The following is a 21084-nucleotide window of genomic DNA, read 5'->3' as shown; positions in this document are numbered from 1 at the left end:
GAACAGTCGCAGAAATGTATCTTCCCTTCAAGGAGAACTAGAACAGCAGTGATGTTTACTTACTTCTGTTTCTTTCTTTTTTACTCTGATCAAAGGAAGCAGCTGTAAACTCAGTGTTGTGTTTTAAAGGTTCATACCTTGTACCAGACAGTAGATGTTGAGCGGGAGGACAGAGCATTGCAGGTTGCAGTCAGATCTTCTCCTTTGTGCATTAACTCTTCATCTTTTGGTACCACAACAGCTGTATCCAAATCTGGACACAAGAAAAAGAGACAAAACAAGATATGTGAAAACACAGTTTAAAACAGGCTGTAATTAACAGAGTAAAAGAATCTGTGAATTAAACTTGGTTTTGAACCAAAAAATATGCAAGCCAAGCTTGCCAATTAACAGAAATGCAAAACTCAAAAGTCTGCAAAGACAGGCAGGAATTACGTCCATTGAGCTGTTGGGCAGCTTTGAAGGTTTAATAGTAACAGCAGCTTAACATCCCCCCAAAAAACCCAGAACAGCAATGAAGAAACCATGTACTGTAGAACAAAATACACAGAATTAAAATTAAAAGCCTTTTTTCTAGCAGAAGCAGAAAGATTTACTTTGTGGTAAATACAGGATATGTCGAGTTTAAATCAACATCAGAGCTTCTTACTATAATATAAGAAAAAAATATTTAAAATTAGAGAAAGAAAGTCTTCAGGTTTAGAGGGAAACCTGAGAATTATTAGTAAACTTTCATTTGTACAAAACTGTTTCCTCCCATATGTAAGTATGTATGCCATTCATATCAAGTTGCTCCTTACAATGCACTTTGAGCTCCACTTCTCCTTTGACTTCCATGACGCCATCGCCTTTCAGGGGGTGACATTGGTAGGTGCCGCTATCTTTCCGTGACACTGATGACAGGATCAACACATCCCTACTGCTCTCGAAATTCACATCAGGCTCCTGCAACAAATACTTTCATTTTAATTTTCATCTAAATACATTTTACTTTGGTGTAAAAGCAATAACAGGTAATAATAGTTTGCCTTTGACTTCACTGTACCATATTTGGGCTTGATTAAAAAAAAAAAAAGATAAATGCCTAATTGAAAATATTATTGGCAGGAAGCAAAAAAGCAGTAATTGACTTTTATCTATCAAAAACAGAATCTGTGGTTGGCAAAGAGTTTCCTCAATCCTCTAGTGAATCAAGTAGTCTTTTGTGTCCTCTTAGAGAACGACCAAAGACAGACTCAAAATTAGTAACTTTAAACACAAATATTTGATGAATTAAAAGCAGATCCTTTCTTGTAACCTGCTATCTTAGACAGACAGTCACTTAGAAAAAGAGTTGATTTTTTTGTCCAACTTTACCAAAATCTTCTGAAGGGACAACAACAAAGTCACCCACTATTTATGGGTGAGTCCATTAATAATAAGCACATATGGCCAGACAATTACCAAGTGTACGTACGAGAAAGCAAAACTAAAAGGCACATAATGTCTGTTGCATTATTCATTACAGTGCAAAAACATTCTGTATACAGCTATGATACAACTGTTAATACATCATGAAAGGTCTTATGGACATTAAAAGTGATGGGGTGAGTTATTAAAACTTTTCAAGATCTGTTTATCTGAAATTCCAGAAATTGGCTAGAGTCAAGAACACAAATTTTTGTTTCACCTTCATAAATACTAGTATGATCAGGACAGTGCAGTAAGGATCTTGTAACAAAAGAGTTCATTTTACAGTTCTGTTTATCATTCAATGGATGTTCCACACTTCAAACGGCTTGACTGACATCATTTTTTTACCATCTTGTCTGAGTTTTTAGCTGTTACTGTGTGAATAAATCATGTAACCTCGATGATGGCTTAACAAAATGGAGAACTTTTCTTTATTTTCTCAGAAAAAAATCTTTTCCAATTACTCTTATGTGCCCAAGTCAACAACCGCGAATAAAAAACCCTGACAGCCAAGTTAAGAAAAGTTGACAAAAGTGGACAATACAAAAACTCAGCTCACTGCCACTTCAACTTTTCTTAATTCGGCTGAGCTGAGGTTTTTCATTGTCTATAAGTACAATGAGTGCGTGTCTGACATGGGAATGAGTCCTACCCATGAGCCCTGTCATTGTGGCCTCTGGTCTCAGACCCCAGCCTGGACCTGCAGGGTCAGAGCTGACAGAGTCTTCATAGACCTTGCACACTCATGTCTACATGGGTCCCTGTGAGCTATGCATATCAAAAACATTCCCTACATGTCTCTTGTGTGTCACCCATTCTCTCTCTGGGACTTGCAGGATGAGAAAAGGCCGTCCATTCTTACTTCTACTTTGTTGAAAATGAAGTGCGGTGGGGGGTTGCCATCACCCTGGCAACGCAGCTCCACAGTATCCCCCTCTTTGACCAAGCCCTGGGGCGACTCCTTCCAAAGCTCCACCATGGTGGTGGGGTCTGTACGCACACACAAAATCAAATTAAGCAGGCTTATTCAGCAAGCTGTTAAAGTCACTTTATAACGCCATTTCCATATTGCTGACAGCACAGACTGCATTTGGCTCTGCCTGCCAATGAAGGAAAGAGGAGATACTGAGGCTGTTAAAATTCTTATAGGTGACGGAAATTGAAATGAAGTTTGTTTTGATATTTATTTTTAGTGAAACAAGGTCATTTTATGAGTTGAGGACATTTTTAAAAAGTTGGGGCCCAAAGAAGAAACTACTGTACTACTACTGTAAACACCATCTTAGGATGAGTATGGACAGATGCTGTGAAAGACAAGAGACTTATTTTGGGATTTGTGTGATATTGTCTCTGTTTTGATGGCTTTTGTTTTTCATTCTTACATCCTTTGAGGATGAAGCCAGTTACCCAAATACAAAACAAAGGAAAAGGATTTCATATATATCCAAGGTGTTAATATTTCTGTTACGTTATGCTCTGTTATGACACTACATATAAAAAAGTGATAATCAATTAACAACAAATGCTATAAAACAGACCAGAATGTTAGCTACAGTTCAGCTCATGATACATCACAACTCACAGGTTAATGTGATGTTTGAATACTAGAAATAAGGTTGTGAAATCTCTTTTAACAAATTATCCTGTACATAAACAAATTCCCACAAACCCAGTTAACCTGGATAAACTAAAAGTTTATAAATAAACTTGATGAAAGACTAATAAAGTCATAAAGAAATAATTGCTTGACGTTATTGCTTCTAAAGATGGTTCTATAAGCTACTGAATCTTGGGTTATATATTTACTTAGTACACTTATTTTCTTAAGTTTACATGACAATATAAAAACCCTGAGTGTTAACTCACAGTGGACAGTGATGTTGACGCTTGGGGACTCGATTGTCCTGATACCGTCCGGGACAAAGAAGCTGACTTCACAGGAGAAACGGGCATCCTTGTCCTCCTTTTCCACCTTGTATTCCAGAGTGCTCTGGACGCTGTAGAGGTCACTGGACATCCGAGAGCTCAGGATCACTATGTTTACACCTGGAAATTGGACAAGACTAAATGTGAACATGCATCGACCAACACCATTATGTAATTTAATTGCAATATGCACAATGCAGCATCATGCAATCAGCTAATCTGAACAAAGTGCACATATTTTGCTCCTGTTTGAGTCCTTGTTCATGGGAACAGTTACAGAGTTACACTAGGCTAATATTGTGTTCCCATACTAACATGATCACAAGGTAAAAACACAGACATTTAACATGTAGTGGTTAACATTGTTACAACTTCAATCCAGCTTTTAGTATAGCTTGCAGGCAGTTTTTCCTCTAGTGCTGGACATTGTCAAAGGCAGCCTACATAGAGAAATATTTACTGAAGGTGATGGATGTACTGATCCAGTATGACAGCATTCTTTTAGATAACTACACGTATGCATTTTATCATTTCCTAGCTGGTATGTGCAAAAAGGATTTTCTGTTATAGTCCTGTGGGGTGTGTTTGAGAAAACTATAATAAAACAGGAGAAAAGTGAATTTTAAACAAAGGGAGATTTATTTCTTATTTGATCCATCTGCAGTTTGTACTCACGTCCTGATTCGTTCATCAGTGGCTCGCCGTCCCTGTACCAGGTGATGTTAGGTTTAGGGAAGCCGTTTCGTGTCTCACATGATGCAACCTGGGTTAAAGGTCACATAGAGAAATCTTTGCTATCTTTAACTTGGTAATTTATTTGTTTTAGTGACTTTCAGATGCCTCCTTCACATTGCCATCTCAAAGAATATTTATTTGTCAGCATCTAAAATTGAATGGCTCACCTTAGATGGTGTGTCTTTAGTGACAGATATTCCAGTAGTGACACTCTCAATCGCTGGAACATCTGGAGGAGCTGAATAAGAAACAAAAAACAATTGTAGTGGTTTATAATAAATAAAGATAGAGCTCAGTGACATTCTAAATGTTCCTTTAGATCGATTAGCTTGTTTTCTGTGCTTTCTTACCAAATACTCTGAGGTGTGTCTTGCGCACCCCGCTCCCAGCAGCCAGCCCATTAACATGGCAGTAGAATTCCCTCTCGTCAGACAGTCTGACGTCCTGGATTGAGAGTCGAGTTCCTTTCTCGTCAGTAACCACGTTAATGCGGTCGGTGTAATCTGTGCCGCTATCAATCAGTTCTTGATTGGCATCAGCGTAATAGAGCCGTGACCGCGAGCCACCACGTTCAGCCTAGTAGAGAAGGACATACAGTAAGAACATGGCATATTTAAAGTTCAATCACTCTTTTTCAGTCAACTCAGTTTTTCCTACACAGAAAAACAGTTTGCCTAATGGGCAATTCCCTGGCTTTTATTTTGAAAGTTTAGCTGTTGCTAAACAGCTATTCCTACTGACTGGCTCATGTCCCTCTGAGCTAGAAAATCATAACAAGCACTGGCATCCGAAACAAAACGTCCAAAATGGCCAAGTTGGAGTTCATCCTCGCCCCCAACCAGCCGTGGCAGATGGTTGCAGCTCCCTGAACCTGGTTCTGCCTGTTTAAAAGCAAGTTTTTCCTTCCCACTGTCACCAAGTTCTTGCTCATAAGGAGTCTGATCACTGGGTTTTCTTAATTTACCGTATTTTCACGACCATAAGGCGCACTTAAAAGTCTTAGATTTTCTTCAAAAAGTACGGCGCGCCCTATAGCGCAGTGCGCCCTGTGTGTTGTAAGGAGGACGTAGTAGAGAACACCATGAGAACGCTAAAGGGTGAAGTGTGGGCGCAACCCTGAAAATGGCAAAGAGACACGCTTATGAAGCACAGTTTAAACTGAAGGCCATCAGCTACGCGGAGGAACATGGAAATCGAGCAGCGGCGAGAGAATTTAAGATTAACGAATCGATGGTTCGCAAATGGAGGAAGCTAGAAAACAAGCTCCGGCAGGTCAAGAAAACGCAGCTGAGTTTCCGCGGACATAAGGCGAGGTGGCCCGAGTTGGAGGAAAGACTCGAGCGGTGGATCATCGAGCAAAGAACGAGCGGGAGAAGCGTTTCGACGGTCACCATTCGGCTAAAAGCAGTTTCACTTTCACTTTTTATGAAACTGTGCCATTTTTCCATCCAGGATTGTAGATGCTTGGGCTAACATGTCTGCTGGCACTGTTGTTCGAGCTTTCGCAAAAGCCGGCATCATTTCCGAGGAGCCGCACGGCACGGAAAGTGACTCTGACAGTGAAGAAAGTGAACCTGGCATGTTTGATGGAGATTTAGCGCAGCTGTTCAGTTCAGACACAGAGGATGAGGACTTCGATGGGTTTGATTGATGATAAAAATGTGAGTACCAAACTTCGTTTTGCTCCTGCTTTATTTTTAAATACGCACACTTGTATGCTTGTGTGTTGTTGATGATGACGATTACTGGTAATAAAAATGTGAGTAAGGTACCAAACTCAGGTTTGCTCCCGCTTTATTTTTAAATACGCATACGGTACTTGTATGCGCCCTATGATCCAGTGCGCCTTATGTGTGTGTTAAATACAGTAATGGCACACATAACTGAGACTGCGCCTTTTAGTACAGTGCGTCTTATGGTCGTGAAAATACGGTACCTTAATTTAACTTACCTCAAGTTCCTTGAGCCAACCTTTGCTGTGTTTTGGTGGTATAAATAAAACAGAATTGAATAGAACTCACTTAAGAAGCTTGGATTTTTTATTTTTAAACTGCACATTTGAACCCTATTTACATAAGAAACCCTGCTATGTGAACAGATCTGCATGAATCAAAATAAATCTAAAATGAATGAGAGCCTCAAAGACTTAGGATTGCATGTTACTTCACAAATAGAGCACTTTAAGAAATCTCTGGAAATTACACAAAAGTTTGATGTTGCAACAAAAAAATGGAGCTCAGGGCTCCCTAATGGTGAGGTAATTGCTTGACTTTAAGACTTCATATAACAGCAGTTGACAGTTTCAGATAGTCTGAGCATCAATTTTCACTCACCGCAAACCACTGGATCAAAAATCTGGGCTTGCTGTCACTGTTCGTGGAGGTGTACTGGCAAAGGATCTCAGCCATGTCACCGATGTACACATCCACAGTCTCATTCATAGACAGCTCTACCTTGGCCAACACTGAAAAAGACAGAAATACATGTGCATAAATCAACTTTATGCTTCCTGTAAGCACTACATGGTTATCAAACATTATTCAGGAATCGTGTAAATCCAGAGAGCATTGTCCAGTGAAATTGGATGTATTCATCCTTACCAAACTTTAATTCTTAAAATATGTTTTACTTCTTAAAGCATTGCTCCTGACAGATGATTGACTGTCTTCTCAAGCCAAACTGAAGCTAGGCTGCCCTGTTAGCACAACAAAGAAGAAAAGGCTTCCTGTCCACATGGCATAATTTTAATCTCCCTTCTGCCTGACTGACTGTAACAAAAAAACCCACAAAAACATCTTGGCCAGAAATGTAGTTCCCTAGGCGCCGTTGGGAGAATGCAGGCAAGAAAAAGACTAGCCAGTTTGACACTGTGCTGTTGATTCAGAGAGCCAAGAGCTTTTTCAGCCATGTTGGACTTGGCTGCTGTTCCAGAGGGGCCCACTCACACAGTGATGAAAAAACAGAAGGATGGCACAATAACGTGTATTTTCTCTGCTTAATCTTGTTTGGAGTTACTTTGCAAAATGGCACAAGATACCCCCACCTTCTTACACTGTCAGGCGTCACCATGCGATAACCATTACAGTAACTTGTATATTTTCATTCACAAGTCAAGCAATCACAGGATAGAACAGATAGAACTTGTATGAACAGTTGCACTTGTGTACCCAGACAGCAAATACCAACCTCTCTTTCACACTGATTTAGCTTAAGTCAACTTTTGTATTGAGCAGATAGCTGCAGAAATAGCCGAGCTGTTGGGTGTGCCATCATCCACCGCAATTTCTTTAGCCACAGCAACACAATCTTGATTCGTAATCTGCCCTACTTCCTCTGACTTTGTGTACTTCCACAAAATGAATATCAAGTTAAAGATTTGCTGTTTTTACCCACTGAATGCGAGGTCAGCCAAATTTAAATCAAGTTAGTTTGTAGAGTTTTACGGGCCGATTCCCAGAGCAGTTTCAACACATCTTATAAGATTTATTTAGTCCAGGGAATTATTCATGGATATTCCTTTAAGTCTATTAATAATTACTACATACAGATGGGGGGAAACAAATTGCATCGCAATTTTTTTTTTACCAATGGCTTCTAAAACGAAAATAAAAATAATGAGTCAGAGCTACACCATGGTGCCCTCAAGTATGTTTTCAGCGTTGGTTGAAACCGATCAAGCATGAAAGGAGCATTAAGAGTCCAGTTGCCACCCTGCTGCCCCCATTCTGCCGGCTGCTCCCCATCACCATCTTGTCAAGCCCCCCTTCCTCGGCACCAATCATTTTCGCAACTCATTTTTTTCTTTCTGTCCCTCCCTCCTCTGCGTGGGGCTATGCTCAGCCAACCATTCCTTTAAGACAACGGGCGAACTATTGTTCCCCCACCTGGGTGGACCAAATCCCCCCCTTGCACACATAAATAAAAATCCCACACACCAGTCAGCCAAAAAGTGTTATTTTCATCCAAAGCAAAGGTTAGCAACAGTTCATCATGTACTGAATACATTGTTTACTGTGACAAAGATGACGTGAAATGGCTTTGAGACAAGAAACAGATTACGGGCACTGAAGAGCAAAATATGTCACAGAAGTCAGTGTAAAAAATGCTGCGTCTCTTTGGGGCCATGCTGCTAACTTTTCAGCTAATCCGATTAGCAGTGGGGGGATTTAGCTTCGCAAGCCAACCTGGGACCAGTCTTATCTGTTCCTGTTGTGACTTTATACAGCATGGACTAAAGGACAAGCACACATGACCCATGATCTATGGAGCCTGACAACCGAAACTGCTGCCTGTGGGTGTGAATGCGCATACATTTGTGGCAGTCTGCTGTCTGTGTCTGGATGATATAGAGCTAATTAATTCAGGAAAAAAAACCCACTACTCCAGAATATTTGGATGTGTTGACAGCATGAGGGCTCTGAGTGGACCTTAACTGAGTGGCCTGTCAAGAGGACAATATAGGAGGACTGGAAGACAGACCAGTTACAATGCAAAATTATAAAATAAAACATTAAATATTAAATATAATCCATTATTCAGTCAATTTCCCATAATGACAGCAGTAAAGCAAATGAAACCACCATGCTAGAAACAAGGAACCAGGCGTGGTTGAAACATGAAGCCAAACAAACCAAGTGACTAAAACGGCACTTTCTCAAATGATCATAGTTCAGGCTTGAACTGAAAGAAGAGTTCATCTAAGGAAGCGCTGACTGAGACATTTTGGATTATTTCTGATACCAATGTTTAAAATAACAATTTAGTTTATTCAAATGAAGGTAAAGAGCCTACAATAATACAGAGAAAATTCACATTTCTAATACTAATATTTATTTGTTTAGCAATAAGTTTTCAGTATAAAAACTTAGTTTTCCTCTTTTGTTTAAATATCACTAAGAATATTGTCTGAACATGTGGCTGTTTTAGTTTTCAAAACCTGTTCTCCAATGTTTTTGCATTCAAAGACCAAAAACAATCACAGTTGTTCTCTGCAGACATGTTGGTGTCCTCCATGAAAACTACCAGAGACTGTAGCAATCTGCGAGTAACACTAAGTTTTGGTGCCGCACCTTTTTGTGACCAATTACATCAACCACTCGCCAACCAGTCGGGGAATACACGTCACTGTTTCATCAGAATCAGAATCAGAATCAGAAACTTTATTGTCATTGTCACGAGAACAACGAAATGAAGAATGGTCCCCGATCATTGCATCATGTAAATGCCTTCAATACAAGTGTCTATGTAGCGTGTAGATGAAGACAATTAAGATTCTTAATTAACATCTCAAATGATAAAGGCTGATGTGTGAAGTATGCACAAATTTATTAACTGCCTTGATACAATATTACTCAGACTAGGGATGTTTAGTCCGTTCTGTTGATCCAGTCTGGAATTGAATTTGTTAGAAAGTTTCAGTGGATTGCTCTCAATGTTCAGCTCAGTGATTCCTTCACATTCATTTAAGAAATTGCTTTACTTATTCTCTTATATATCTTGGCATCCAGAAGCTGAATTAGCATTGAACTGTATACAGATGTTTATGATTCCCACTAAACTGAGCACAGTGAGGTTCAAACTCTGATGTCCTCTTTGGGATAAATAGCAATTTTCATTTTGTGCTACAATGATCCCTGACAGTCCTAATGTATTTATACAGACTTGTGACTATTTTTAATAAGATATAGGAAAAGAAAGAGCACTGGAGAGAATGGGCTGAGGTGGCTGAGATGGTTTGGACATCTGCAGAGGAGGGATAATGGACACAGGACGTTGATTGTCAAGCTGCCAGGCAGGAGGAAAAGAGGAATAACATAGAAAAGATTCACAGATGCAGTGAAGTAGGACATTCAGAGGGCTGGTGTGACAAAGGAGGATGCTAGGGATAAGGTGACATGAGAGAAGTAGGGGAAGACTGGAAAAGTAAGAGAATCCACAGACGAAACCATTTTGTCTGATTTCTGGGTAAGACTCACATGCTCTCACAATACTAATAAGACAATAATACACATTATAAGGGGATAGTTCCAGGATAGCATCTGTGTACAGTCACTCATTATGCACGTCGGACAATACTCAGACAGTATCCTCACATGCTAACTAAGTAAACTGCCATTACTGCAATCTCCATCCCATTAAGGCTGCAAGCTTAGGCCTTTAGCAGATCTGCAGCTCTGCTGCCGATAAGAGTCCAAATCAACTCTGACATCACAAATCTGTAATCCTGCACATGCCTGGTGACCCGTGAAATAGGACTGAGTGCCTATTAGAACAGGATTTTACTGAATGAAAATCAAATTGGTTAAGATATATTTTGGAATATTCAGATATAGTTAAATCAGCACATTTAATGTTATTTATTTAAGCTACTTTAGAGAAAATGTATGAGAAGATTAGCCTTTCAAAATTTCAGAGACCTGGAAACGCCCAGAATAAAAGCTGTACGCGGGCACTGAGTGTCCCCTCGGAGAGTGAAGGGTGTAAAAAGCTAGCATGTAAGTGTGGATGACAGGGTGGAGGATTTCTCAATATGCAACCCTGGTTTGGTGCTGAACACCTGCGGGACACTGTGTACCGCCTGACATCAAAGAGCACACACACACATAGTGAAAGCATACAGTGAAGAAGAGCGCTCCTTGTCCTCCCAATGTGGCTGTTCTTTCAGAAGCAGCATCTGGCACAAATCTCCCAGCAGCCCCTTTCCCGTTGGTGCAGCAACTGTCACCCATGCTCTATTCTTTCACACAGACAGATAAGGAAGTGCTGCAAATCTCCTCAAAGCCACCTCTTTATGCATGCGTGATCTCTCCTTTCATGCAGTAAAGCATATCGCAGCTTCAGGTCAAGACCTCAAACAGTCCTCCATGATCAATGCCGAGGTGAACTCTCTCAGATTCACGACAGTGCACCCTTTAAACTTGGTTGCAAAGCATTTTTAAACTATGTGACCAATTTGCATTGCACATCTTTTGCAGTTCTTTGACTGTGAAGAATTCTCAACTTCAAATGTTGCATATTAACTTTAATCTTATATGATAGCACTGCAAAAAAAACCAAAACATTTACAAGTCCAATGGGATCAGCCTTATCGAGGTTTCTGCACTAAATGAAGGTGACTGATTGTTTTCTGTCAGAACAATACTTACCTATACCGCAAATTAGGGCTGAACGATTATGGAAAATAATCTAATTGCGATTTTTTGCCCCAATATTGCGATTGCGATGCGATATGCGATTATTTTTTAAGGTCTTTGTCTTCTGTATTATTAAACAAAGACAAGCAATACATCATATAGTATGGCCAATACTATATTACATTAATTTTAAACTGTTCTTTCCTGGAAGACAGACCTCTGTTATGATGACATGAGGTGATGCATGAATTGATGACTGACATTTTTATTTAACTTCTTCAATCACAACAGTATATTTGAACATACACAATAGTTTATTTTTAGCTTACAAACATCTGAGCATAAAGTGCTGACAAGGAACCCTGGTGTAAACATTAAAATGAAAGTCAGTACAATGTGCAGATTGCAGAAATATACATAAACAAAATCAGTGGCTTTACCACACTCAGTTTTTCGACATCTGTGAACTACTAGACAGTCATTCAATTAAAAAATAATATTAAATAAATAAAACTAATAAATAAAAAATACACACATCTTACTGATCTCTGCAGTCAGTAACATTACACATAAAGTGCAAACATAATAGCAATTGTATAAACACACACACAAACACGCCTTTAAAATTTAAAGGCGTGAAATTGGACGGTCTAGCCTTCTGATTAGCTAATCAGAAGGCTAGTTCTGATTAGCTAATCAGAACTAGCCTTCTGATTAGCTAATCAGAGTTCTGGTTAGCATCAGAACTAGCCTTCTGATTAGCTAATCAGAAGGCTAGTTCTGATTAGAACTAGCCTTCTGATTAGCTAATCAGAAGGCTAGTTCTGATTAGCGTCACCGCTGTCTCGGTGGAGTTTAATAAACTCGGCCGTCTGCTTCTTGCTATCTAAAATATAACCAGACACTGGCGTAAATTCTCGACTGTCTCATACTTCTGTTTAATAAGTTTTCTGTTTGACGTTTAGTCAGCTGTGTGAAAACCAAGGAGGAACCCACCCGGGGGATTAATAAAGTTTTATTTTATCTAATCTAATAACTTTAATCTCAGCCAAACCGATTTACTCACGAACAAACAAAACACTGAAAAAAGCCCAACAATAACATTTTTAGGTTGTCTAAGTGACTTATATATCACGTTTAACCCGAGCAGCGAAACTCCGCGGTGATCTGAAAATGATGTGCCGGGAGTTGTGCCGTTCTCGGCCGCATCAGTAATCCTCGAGCTCCCGGCTAGCTGTCGAGCTGGTGGGTAGCAGACGCCTCTGAAAACGTCGAAGCACTTTTGCAAATATGGGATATCTTGATAAACCGAGCAGATATTTGATGTTTACACAACTACTTTCTCGCCTGAAAATATTTTAAAAGTTTATTTTGTGACCCAGAAAGATTAGTATGAGTAATTTTAAAACTTAGTAGCGGCCGCCATTGTTGGAAACTGGAGTTTGGCTGGGATATGGTAGTAATTTGGACAGCCTTCGGCGCGTCGCTGTGACGTAATCGGTCTACAAATGCGGCCTCAGGAGGATGCAGCCCATGAATTTGGACATGTCCAGAGTATAATCGCAGCCTTTGCGGTTAGAAAATTGCACTTGATCATGTCGCGATATTATCGCAAATGCGATATATCGTTCAGCCCTACCGCAAATTAGAAAAAAAAAAAAAAACTGGTTAAAAGATACATTCTCACTAATGTGTCTGCATGTCATCAACGTGCCGAGTTATTGTTTTTGTCATTTGCTTACTAGACTTTTACATCTCCTGACCATGTTCCTTGGTCTATGAGTGAGTTGAAAGTGGCAGGCTGCCCACAGAAACATTACTTATTTGAGATTAAAACTATTTAAATGTCAGCTTTGCTGCACTGGTTTTGAATGTACTTTGGCAAAGCTTACTACACACCAGGTCTCTCTTTGTCTTTTATTATTTTCTTTATCACTACCTCAGCCAAAAAGGTTCAAGTATGTCTGACTGTCCATCTGTTTGGCTGGCAAATGGGGCTTAGCCCAACTAAACATTTTTCAGTTCATTTAAATCAACATTTGGATCCAGGAATTTTTCGGAAGGATTCTTTAACCCCGAGGTAAAGGGTAAAAACTGTACTTGTCACAATGTATTTTCACAAATATATATAAATTTTCAATAAGAACACCTGAGAGACATTGTTTTAATATTCTCATGATGGTCTTTGCAAACATCCAGATATCCTGCAGGATTTGGGGGCTTAGTTCATGCATGATTATGGGATAAAATTTCAGCCATGGTAGAGGTATGCATGACTGCTCTTGTTTAACTCTTATCCACCTTACCACTCAAACCTCTGCTCACATACCTGGAGATGGCTTACAGACACATACTGGGAATGTTTCTCATCTTTTCTCAACTGTTTCACCACATCTTCCAATCACCAACAAACACAGTGCCATTTTTGGCTTTTCAGGAATTACTAATCATTCCCGCTGGTTAGTAACTTCTTCAGCAGCTGCATACATTTTTAATCATCACACCCGGTGGGTGAAACTTCATTAAAGAAGCAACATGAATGTTTTATTTATGCTTGTATCTGATGTTCAGCACTGAGTGCCGCTTGTTCCTCGGTATCTACTATCCATCAATAGATCCCCTACAGAGCCGCTGGGCTCTGGCACGCAGGCTGCTCCACAGCCACAGGATGGATAATTAAAGGTCAATAGGCTAAACACTGTATCAACATTATGGGGGGTTCCTTTTACTATAAGAGAGAACAAAAACATCTGGAAAATAAGCCTATGGTAAGTCGTTTTGCTAAAAACAAAAACAAAATTACACATATGTTGCGTAGGGGTGGAAACTACAAAGCCACCAGCTAAAAACCTGGAAATACAACCAATATATTACACAGTCATTCCTCTCACCAAACACTGGTTTAATCCAGTGTAACAACTGGATACATGATTTTATAGTTCCTAAATGTTAGTAACAGTAACTGAAGTCAGACTAGGAACAAGAGCAAATGCAGCTCAGCAATCCAGAAATACCCCTGACCACAATGTTGCTACTGCTATTTGGTTTTCTCTTTAAACATAAATATAAATTCAAGAATAAATGGCGTGGTTTCCCTCTACTAAATGGATAGGTTGGATAAAATATTAACCACAAGTTCAAAGAAGGTTCTGACCTATAACGACATGTTTAAAAATCCTTTCCATTAATTAATTTAGTTTTCAAAAGCAGGTCATGCGATCCTGCTCTGTGAAAGGTAGGCAAAAATGATTTCTGAGGTAGACAGAATCTGGAAATGACAGCGATTTCTTCTTCATCTCATATTAACGTGTGTGAAAGACGAGACATTAAGGTAAAAGGAGCCAAATATGAGGCTTTGGCTGTTATCCTAACACTATAAATAGGAGACCTTCTTTCCAATCAAACCTCTGATGACAGCACACTGACTTGCTGCTCTACTCCAACAAAGGCCTTCTTATCCCAGCCCCTGTGGTCATCATCACAGTGCTGAATATCCTTGAAAGCTACAAACTAGGTGCCAACTAAATCAGCTTTCCCTCAACCGCACAGCAAAAAGGCCTGGGATTAATTAAAGTCCCCAGGAGCCAAGAGCTCTGCTAACTTTGAATTCAAAAAGTTATTATAGAACAAAAGCAGCAATATAATCTATATTTTTTGGCACTTTTGGCTTTACTTCATCGTTGGCAGAGTATTTACAAACAGAAAACATGCAGATGTTGTATGTTATGACATGAAACAAGAGTAACTGGCTTGAATAAAACTCATTATATTTTACATTTCAATCAACAGGACATTAGCAGGATTTCTGCAGTCCTGTTTTCTTTGAGTGTGATGTGTTTTCATGAAGTTTATTGCTACAAGATTTACTTCCCTTCTTCGGGATCTTCCAAGCTGATTATATGTTATTCTTTCAATACCAATGCAATTATGTTATTCCTTCAGAAATCAAACTCACTAGTGTAAACCTACGTTATCCACCACAATCGTGGTTTTTTTGCACATTTTGCACACTCAACATGTAGCTGCTGGTTTTAATCTCTCTGAGGATACAGGTCCTATCTCTTATCGTCAAACAGACTAAGGCTTAAAGATGTTCAACATCAATGGATTCTAATCACTAAAGTCTCTCTTTTCTGCTAACCTCAAAATTGGCGATCTTTTTCTTTAAAAGTTAAGTAGATGGTATAAAACAAATCAAACCAACTAACATACACTCTCATTGGAGCACTGTAACCAAGAAAGCCCCCCCCCCCCAAAAAAAACAAACAAAAAAAAAAAACACATAAAGAGGAATGATTAATTCCAACTACATAATCATGTATGCAAACAGGTCAAATCTATTTAGTGGGATGTTCTCTGATACAGCCACACACTGATTTGTCAGCCGAGTTTTCACAGCAAAAACAAAACGTACACATTTATCTTTAATGGTGATTACATGCGATGTGACACACCAAGTTGCTCACATAAACACATATTTCTGTGCTTATGAGCTTCCATGTGTTTGAACTTTTGTGGATTGTTTTGTGCATCAGTTCCTGTTTTTATGTGTGTATTAGTATTCAGGCAGGCCTGTGCTACAACAAAGGTCTAATTGTGCTTTCGCTCTCCTTTTATCCCATCACCCAAACATGAGGGGAGCTGTCGGGCAAGCGTGCCACACCCAATTCACCGGGATCAAAATGCTGAACCCCAGCCCCCCCAAATCCCACGCTGAGAACCCTAATGCTCTCAAAGAGAATATCATAGTGATCACAGGTGCACTGCTGTGTTAATGAGGAGAAAAGGCTACTCCCTGTGCCCAGGCCAGTCGTACCCTCCAACATTCACAAAAGCATAATCCAAAACCAATGCTGTTTTGGTATTATTAAAAAACAATCTTAATTCTCATAGCACACTCCCATCAAGAAAATATCTGTAGCCAGCAGTCCAACAACCACGCCCAATTTCACTGGCGACAGGGCAGTTTGAGAATTGGCCACAATCTCTTCAGAAAATCTGGTTTCAGTTTTCACAAATCATCATATTTGCCACTGAACTAACCATTAACGGGAAAACTGAGAGAACTGCTAATCACATATAGATATAAGCCAAATAATTTGACATAAATAAATGGAAAAGGGAGACAACAAAGGAACATTTTGTGGAAGAATGGTGTTCAACACCAATTTAAAACACCAATTTTTTGCAAAAAGACTGAAATGAGTGGTCCAACACTTAATTTAACACAGGGTTGATTGTGGGGAGTTTAATACACGTTTTCATTTAAAGTTTTCAGTAAATACAGTTGTAGTCAGAAGCTTACATACACTCATCATGGGTAACTTTTTGACTGTACAGGATACATCTTTAATGCCTAAAAACAAAAATTGGATGCACACAGTTGAATCATTTTGGATTTTCTCTAACCCATATGGGGTCAAGTGTATAAATACTAGCTCGAATATATACATACACACTCACTAATACTTGGGTAAATGTTCCTTAGCAAGTTGCACCTTAATACATTTGGTAGCCATCAAGAGGTTCTAGCATAATTCCAGCTGAATATTTGACCAGTCTTGGCAAAGTCAAATTTAGGTTGATATAGGCTTGGGGTCAGGCTACGTTCACACTGCAGGCGAAAGCGCATCAAATCCGATTTTTTTGACCCTATGCGACCCATATCCGATCATGGTTGATCTGATATCCTCATGTTGGTGTTGTTCCCAGATCATCATACTAAATGTTGTTCCAGGATTAACATTGCAAGTGACCAATCAGAATGTTGTGACGTCATACTTTTGCGACTTCGGGAAAAACCGGCGTAAAACAAAAAACCGTACTAAAGCTGCGTGAAACCGCCTCTGTCTGCCGATCAACGGACCCTGACCCTAACCCTAACCCTTTAATAAACAGTAAGCAGAATTGATACTGTCCTTGCAACATTGGAATTTCATAAATGCACGAATGGCTTGGCGCGCAAAAGAATAACGTCACAACAATGTGATTGGTCACTTGCAATGTTGAACCTGGAACAACATTTTCATGATGGTCTGGGAACAACACCAACACGAGGATATCAGATCATCCATCCGATCATGGTCTGACAGTGTGAACAGCACAAATCGGATATTTCCAAATCCGATCTGGGTCACTTTCGTATGTGGTACTGAATCCTGTCACGGTTCTGGGTCATTTTGACCCAGCTTTTTCAGTTTTTTATATTTTGGTATATTTCTATAGTATTGATTATTATTCCAGATTAAGATCAGTGTCTGTCTGCCTCCTTGTAAATTGTTTCTTGTTTCCTGTTTTACTTTGGAGGTTCGTGTCTGGTGTCAGTGTGTTCGGTTTACGTTTCCCGTCTCGTCAGCTGTGATTTCTCCCAAGTGTGTTCCCCTCCTGTCTCTCATCCCTTGATTACTGCCGTGTGTATATTAGCCCTGTGTTTCCTTTGTTCTCTGTCGCGTTGTTAATGTCTACTCACCCTCAGTCTATGCTCTGTGTTTCGGTCCTTGTTTATCTGCCTGTTAGTTTATGTTTTCCCAGTGTAGTTAGTCCGCTGTTCATCTGCAAATAAAGCTGTTTACTTTGAGTTCAACTTCGCCTCACTGAATCCTGCATTTTGGGTCCTTCCTCCTTGAGGATTTTGAGATTTTACTTATACTGCATAATCTGCAGATTCTGACAGAAATCTGCAACTATCCTTTGAAGCACCGCTCCTCTCTAAAACAGCGGTCCTCCAGGCTTCATGCCCTGGAGGACGGGGCTGTGGCCCCCCCACACCCTCTAGCAGATCATTACATGAAGGAACCTTTTAAAAAAACAAGCGCGTCCATGCTCACAGGTGTACACACGGGTGATCACACCCACAAACTACACCCTTTTTGGCTTCTACCTCAAAGCACACTGTGTTCTGTTGATCTTATGTGCTGCACAATAATGTTTAATATTTAGTATTTACTGTCATATTCCCATATATCATTGTGATGTTGTTTATTCTATTACTCTCGTTCTCTTCTGCTTGTTTTCTTTTTTCTTTCTCAGCAGGTGATCCAGGTGATTGATATATGCATTTTTTATCTTTTTTTTTTCTCTGCTCATTCTGTTGGTTTTTGTTTTTTGCCCTTCTCCCCCGTCCCTCTTCTCAGCTGTTTCTCTTTCCCTCTTTCTTTCTCCCCTTCTTTCCCCCAGTCAAGTCTGTCCCGTATTCAGTAAATGAAAATAAAATAAACAATAAAAGGTGAATCAAATGGACCATTACGGCAAGGCTGGGATGGTCAATTTGGTAAAGTAAATCCGTTGGGCATCTTTCTTTGCCTTTAGACAACAATTCTGATGGCAAAAGAGCCAAACGGGACAGGCCAAAAAAAAAAAAAAAAAAAAAAAAAAAAAAGAGAGAGTTGCACTTTAAAAGGGCTTTAATGGAACCAATTATTGGGAGTATCTTGCCATCTGATTGTTCTTGTTATAAATGTTCCTCCTTCCCTTGTCAGAGTTGGCCATCCCCATAGCCAACCCACCTCACATTTCATCTCTCCCCATTGTATAGTGATGAGAAGGTCGATAAAGTAGTCTTCACAGTCCTTAAACATTTTCCATATTTCCTAATTAGGCCAGGTTGCATGTAAAAATGAAGCCTATGGACAAGTACTTTCTCACACATGCACATACTGAACATATTCACACTTCATAGTGTGTTCACTAGCAAAGTCTGACTGGGAATCTGATGTTTCTCACAGGTAAAGGCAGACTGCACAATACATAGTTGATGTCTAGTGGTTCATTTCATATACTTTACACTTGACCAAAGCTGTCAGTTTGTGCTGTCTGCAGTTGGCATTCCACAAACTTAACATCTGACATACTAGAGAGGTGCTGGACAACCCATCCTTAACACTGGATAGAGGGGACTTACCATAATGTCAGTGGGAGGAAGGATGGAAAGAAGCAGGCAACAGTGGAGAACAGAGGAAAAGGGCCACTAAAGCCTTTGACATTTTGTTCATGCTTGAAATCCTCAAGTTGTTCTACTGAGAATCAGTCGATTCAAGTACTAATTAGCAATCAGAAGAATGTCATGGCTCCAACAGTAATTGTGCATGTGTGTGAAGTTACCCCACAGCTGTCCTAATGTGGCGACTGTTTCTCCCTTCTCTGCCTCTTCTCAGATTTAATGCAACCACTGCTGCACTAAAAACCTTACAAGCTGGAAACTCTTTGACAAAACAAAGTTTAAAAAAAAGAAAAAAAAAAACAGCAATAAGAATTATTATTAGGTTATCTACATTATTATGTAAATTGTGGCGTTGCGTTGTGTGTGACGTCTTCTTTTGCACACTTGGGCCACTTTGAGGGTTCACACTAGAGCACGTTTGCTGTTGCATTTTATTTGTAGCGTGAACAAGCAGACAAAAAAATCGGAATTGAGCATTAACACCTGCAGTGTGAACGTAGCCTTAATGTCATCTCTGATGTGTATTTGGGATAATTATCCTCTTTCAAAACCCAACTATATCTAGTTTTCTTAAAGCTGTTGATTTGAATTTGGAGGTAGTCCTCATTCCATTCACGTTGCGCAATGTACCAGTACCACTGACAGTAAAACAATCCCACAGCATGATGCTACCACCACCATGGCTGAGCTGGTACAGCGTTCTTAGGTTTAAAACATCACCTTTATCGTATCGTAGTGAAATATCAATCTTATATATTTAATCTCTGTAATATTCAGGATATTTATAATTGAGCTATTTGTATATACATTAGAGCTATTTCTTTCTTATATTTTGTAACTTTGTAATATATTGTATTATTGAATTTAGTTCACATTGTTACTGCTCTTATTGTCTTCGAGCAACTGCGGCCACATAATTTCCTTAGGGATTAATAAAGTATTCTGAAGATCCTCAACACCACTGGTTGAAACGTAGCTCAAACCATGACAGAGCCTCTACTGTGTTTTACAGAAAGTTGCTTGCCCTCATGTTTACACCTCTCTCCTGTCCTCCTCCCTATATATTGAAGACGATTTCAACCAAAAACTTCAACTGAAATTCAATTTGTCATGAGCACGAGTAAACCTAAATGTTAAATGGACATACTTAACATTTCACTTTCATCAAACCTATTATCTGAATATACATATCACATGTTAAGTAATTACAAAAATCTAGCTGGTTCAAGTAGTTTCTTATCCGCATTTCTCTCTCTTTTTTTCTTTAAATTGTAACTAATAGACTTTTAAAATAATCAGATTTCTAACAGTAACTGCCATCTTGCTTTTACACCATGGCCAATAATACAAAGAACAAGAGATAGCTTGCAGAAGCATTGTTTTCTAACGTTATTTCAACCCTTACTCACTCAAGGACAGAGCTGAGGTTGTCTGATTGTCAGCGAGATTATGCAAAAACAACCAAACCTCATGGAACCAGCAAATTTTGGGGCCGATCTGGTTCTCTTGCTTTACAAATTTTCAAACAGGACATTAGCTGTGGCTCAGGACTCCCCAAGCACACATCTAGGCCAAATAGGTTTCACAGAGATCAGTCACGCCAGCTTTTCACATTTGAAGCAACATTTGAGCAAACATGCATTCAGTTCAGAAGAAGAGAAAAGAGGAAGATGAGAATACAATGATAAGAGGGTCTGAGTATATCTGTCTGGTTGTACCAGAATGTTATCAACCACATCTTCCAACTGCTCTTTGTGATCACACACTCACACAAAGTGAAGAACTGTGGCAGGGATCACACCGGATACGGAGGAAACCCAAAAAAGGGAAGAAAAAAAAAAGGGAAAAAAAACGTGGATGTCAATTTTTTTGTTATCCAGGTTTACTGACTGATCGATC

The 21084-nt window shown here is 39.5% G+C and overlaps 1 protein-coding gene across 2 annotated transcripts in view; it reads right to left on the bottom strand.

Annotated features, from left to right (window-relative positions):
- Window positions 1–21084, bottom strand: part of mcama (melanoma cell adhesion molecule a) — a 57028-nt gene that overhangs the window by 14304 nt on the left and 21640 nt on the right. For both annotated transcript variants that reach the window (XM_086309397.1, XM_086309396.1), the window contains exons 2-9: window positions 6447–6577; window positions 4464–4689; window positions 4281–4351; window positions 4054–4141; window positions 3319–3498; window positions 2315–2442; window positions 801–945; window positions 138–253 (exon numbers count right to left, since the gene is read on the bottom strand). In XM_086309397.1, coding sequence (XP_086165523.1) covers window positions 138–253; window positions 801–945; window positions 2315–2442; window positions 3319–3498; window positions 4054–4141; window positions 4281–4351; window positions 4464–4689; window positions 6447–6577 — 1085 coding nt within the window. The remainder of the gene's footprint in view (window positions 1–137; window positions 254–800; window positions 946–2314; window positions 2443–3318; window positions 3499–4053; window positions 4142–4280; window positions 4352–4463; window positions 4690–6446; window positions 6578–21084) is intronic.

This window comes from Aulonocara sp. 'chitande type north' Nkhata Bay, linkage group LG10 (assembly GCF_057382095.1).
Source record: "Aulonocara sp. 'chitande type north' Nkhata Bay isolate Kocher_YH1m ecotype deep benthic linkage group LG10, A_spYH_male_GT1.1, whole genome shotgun sequence".
NCBI classification, from domain to species: domain Eukaryota; kingdom Metazoa; phylum Chordata; class Actinopteri; order Cichliformes; family Cichlidae; genus Aulonocara; species Aulonocara sp. 'chitande type north' Nkhata Bay.
This window is presented reverse-complemented; position numbering and strand designations above follow the sequence as displayed.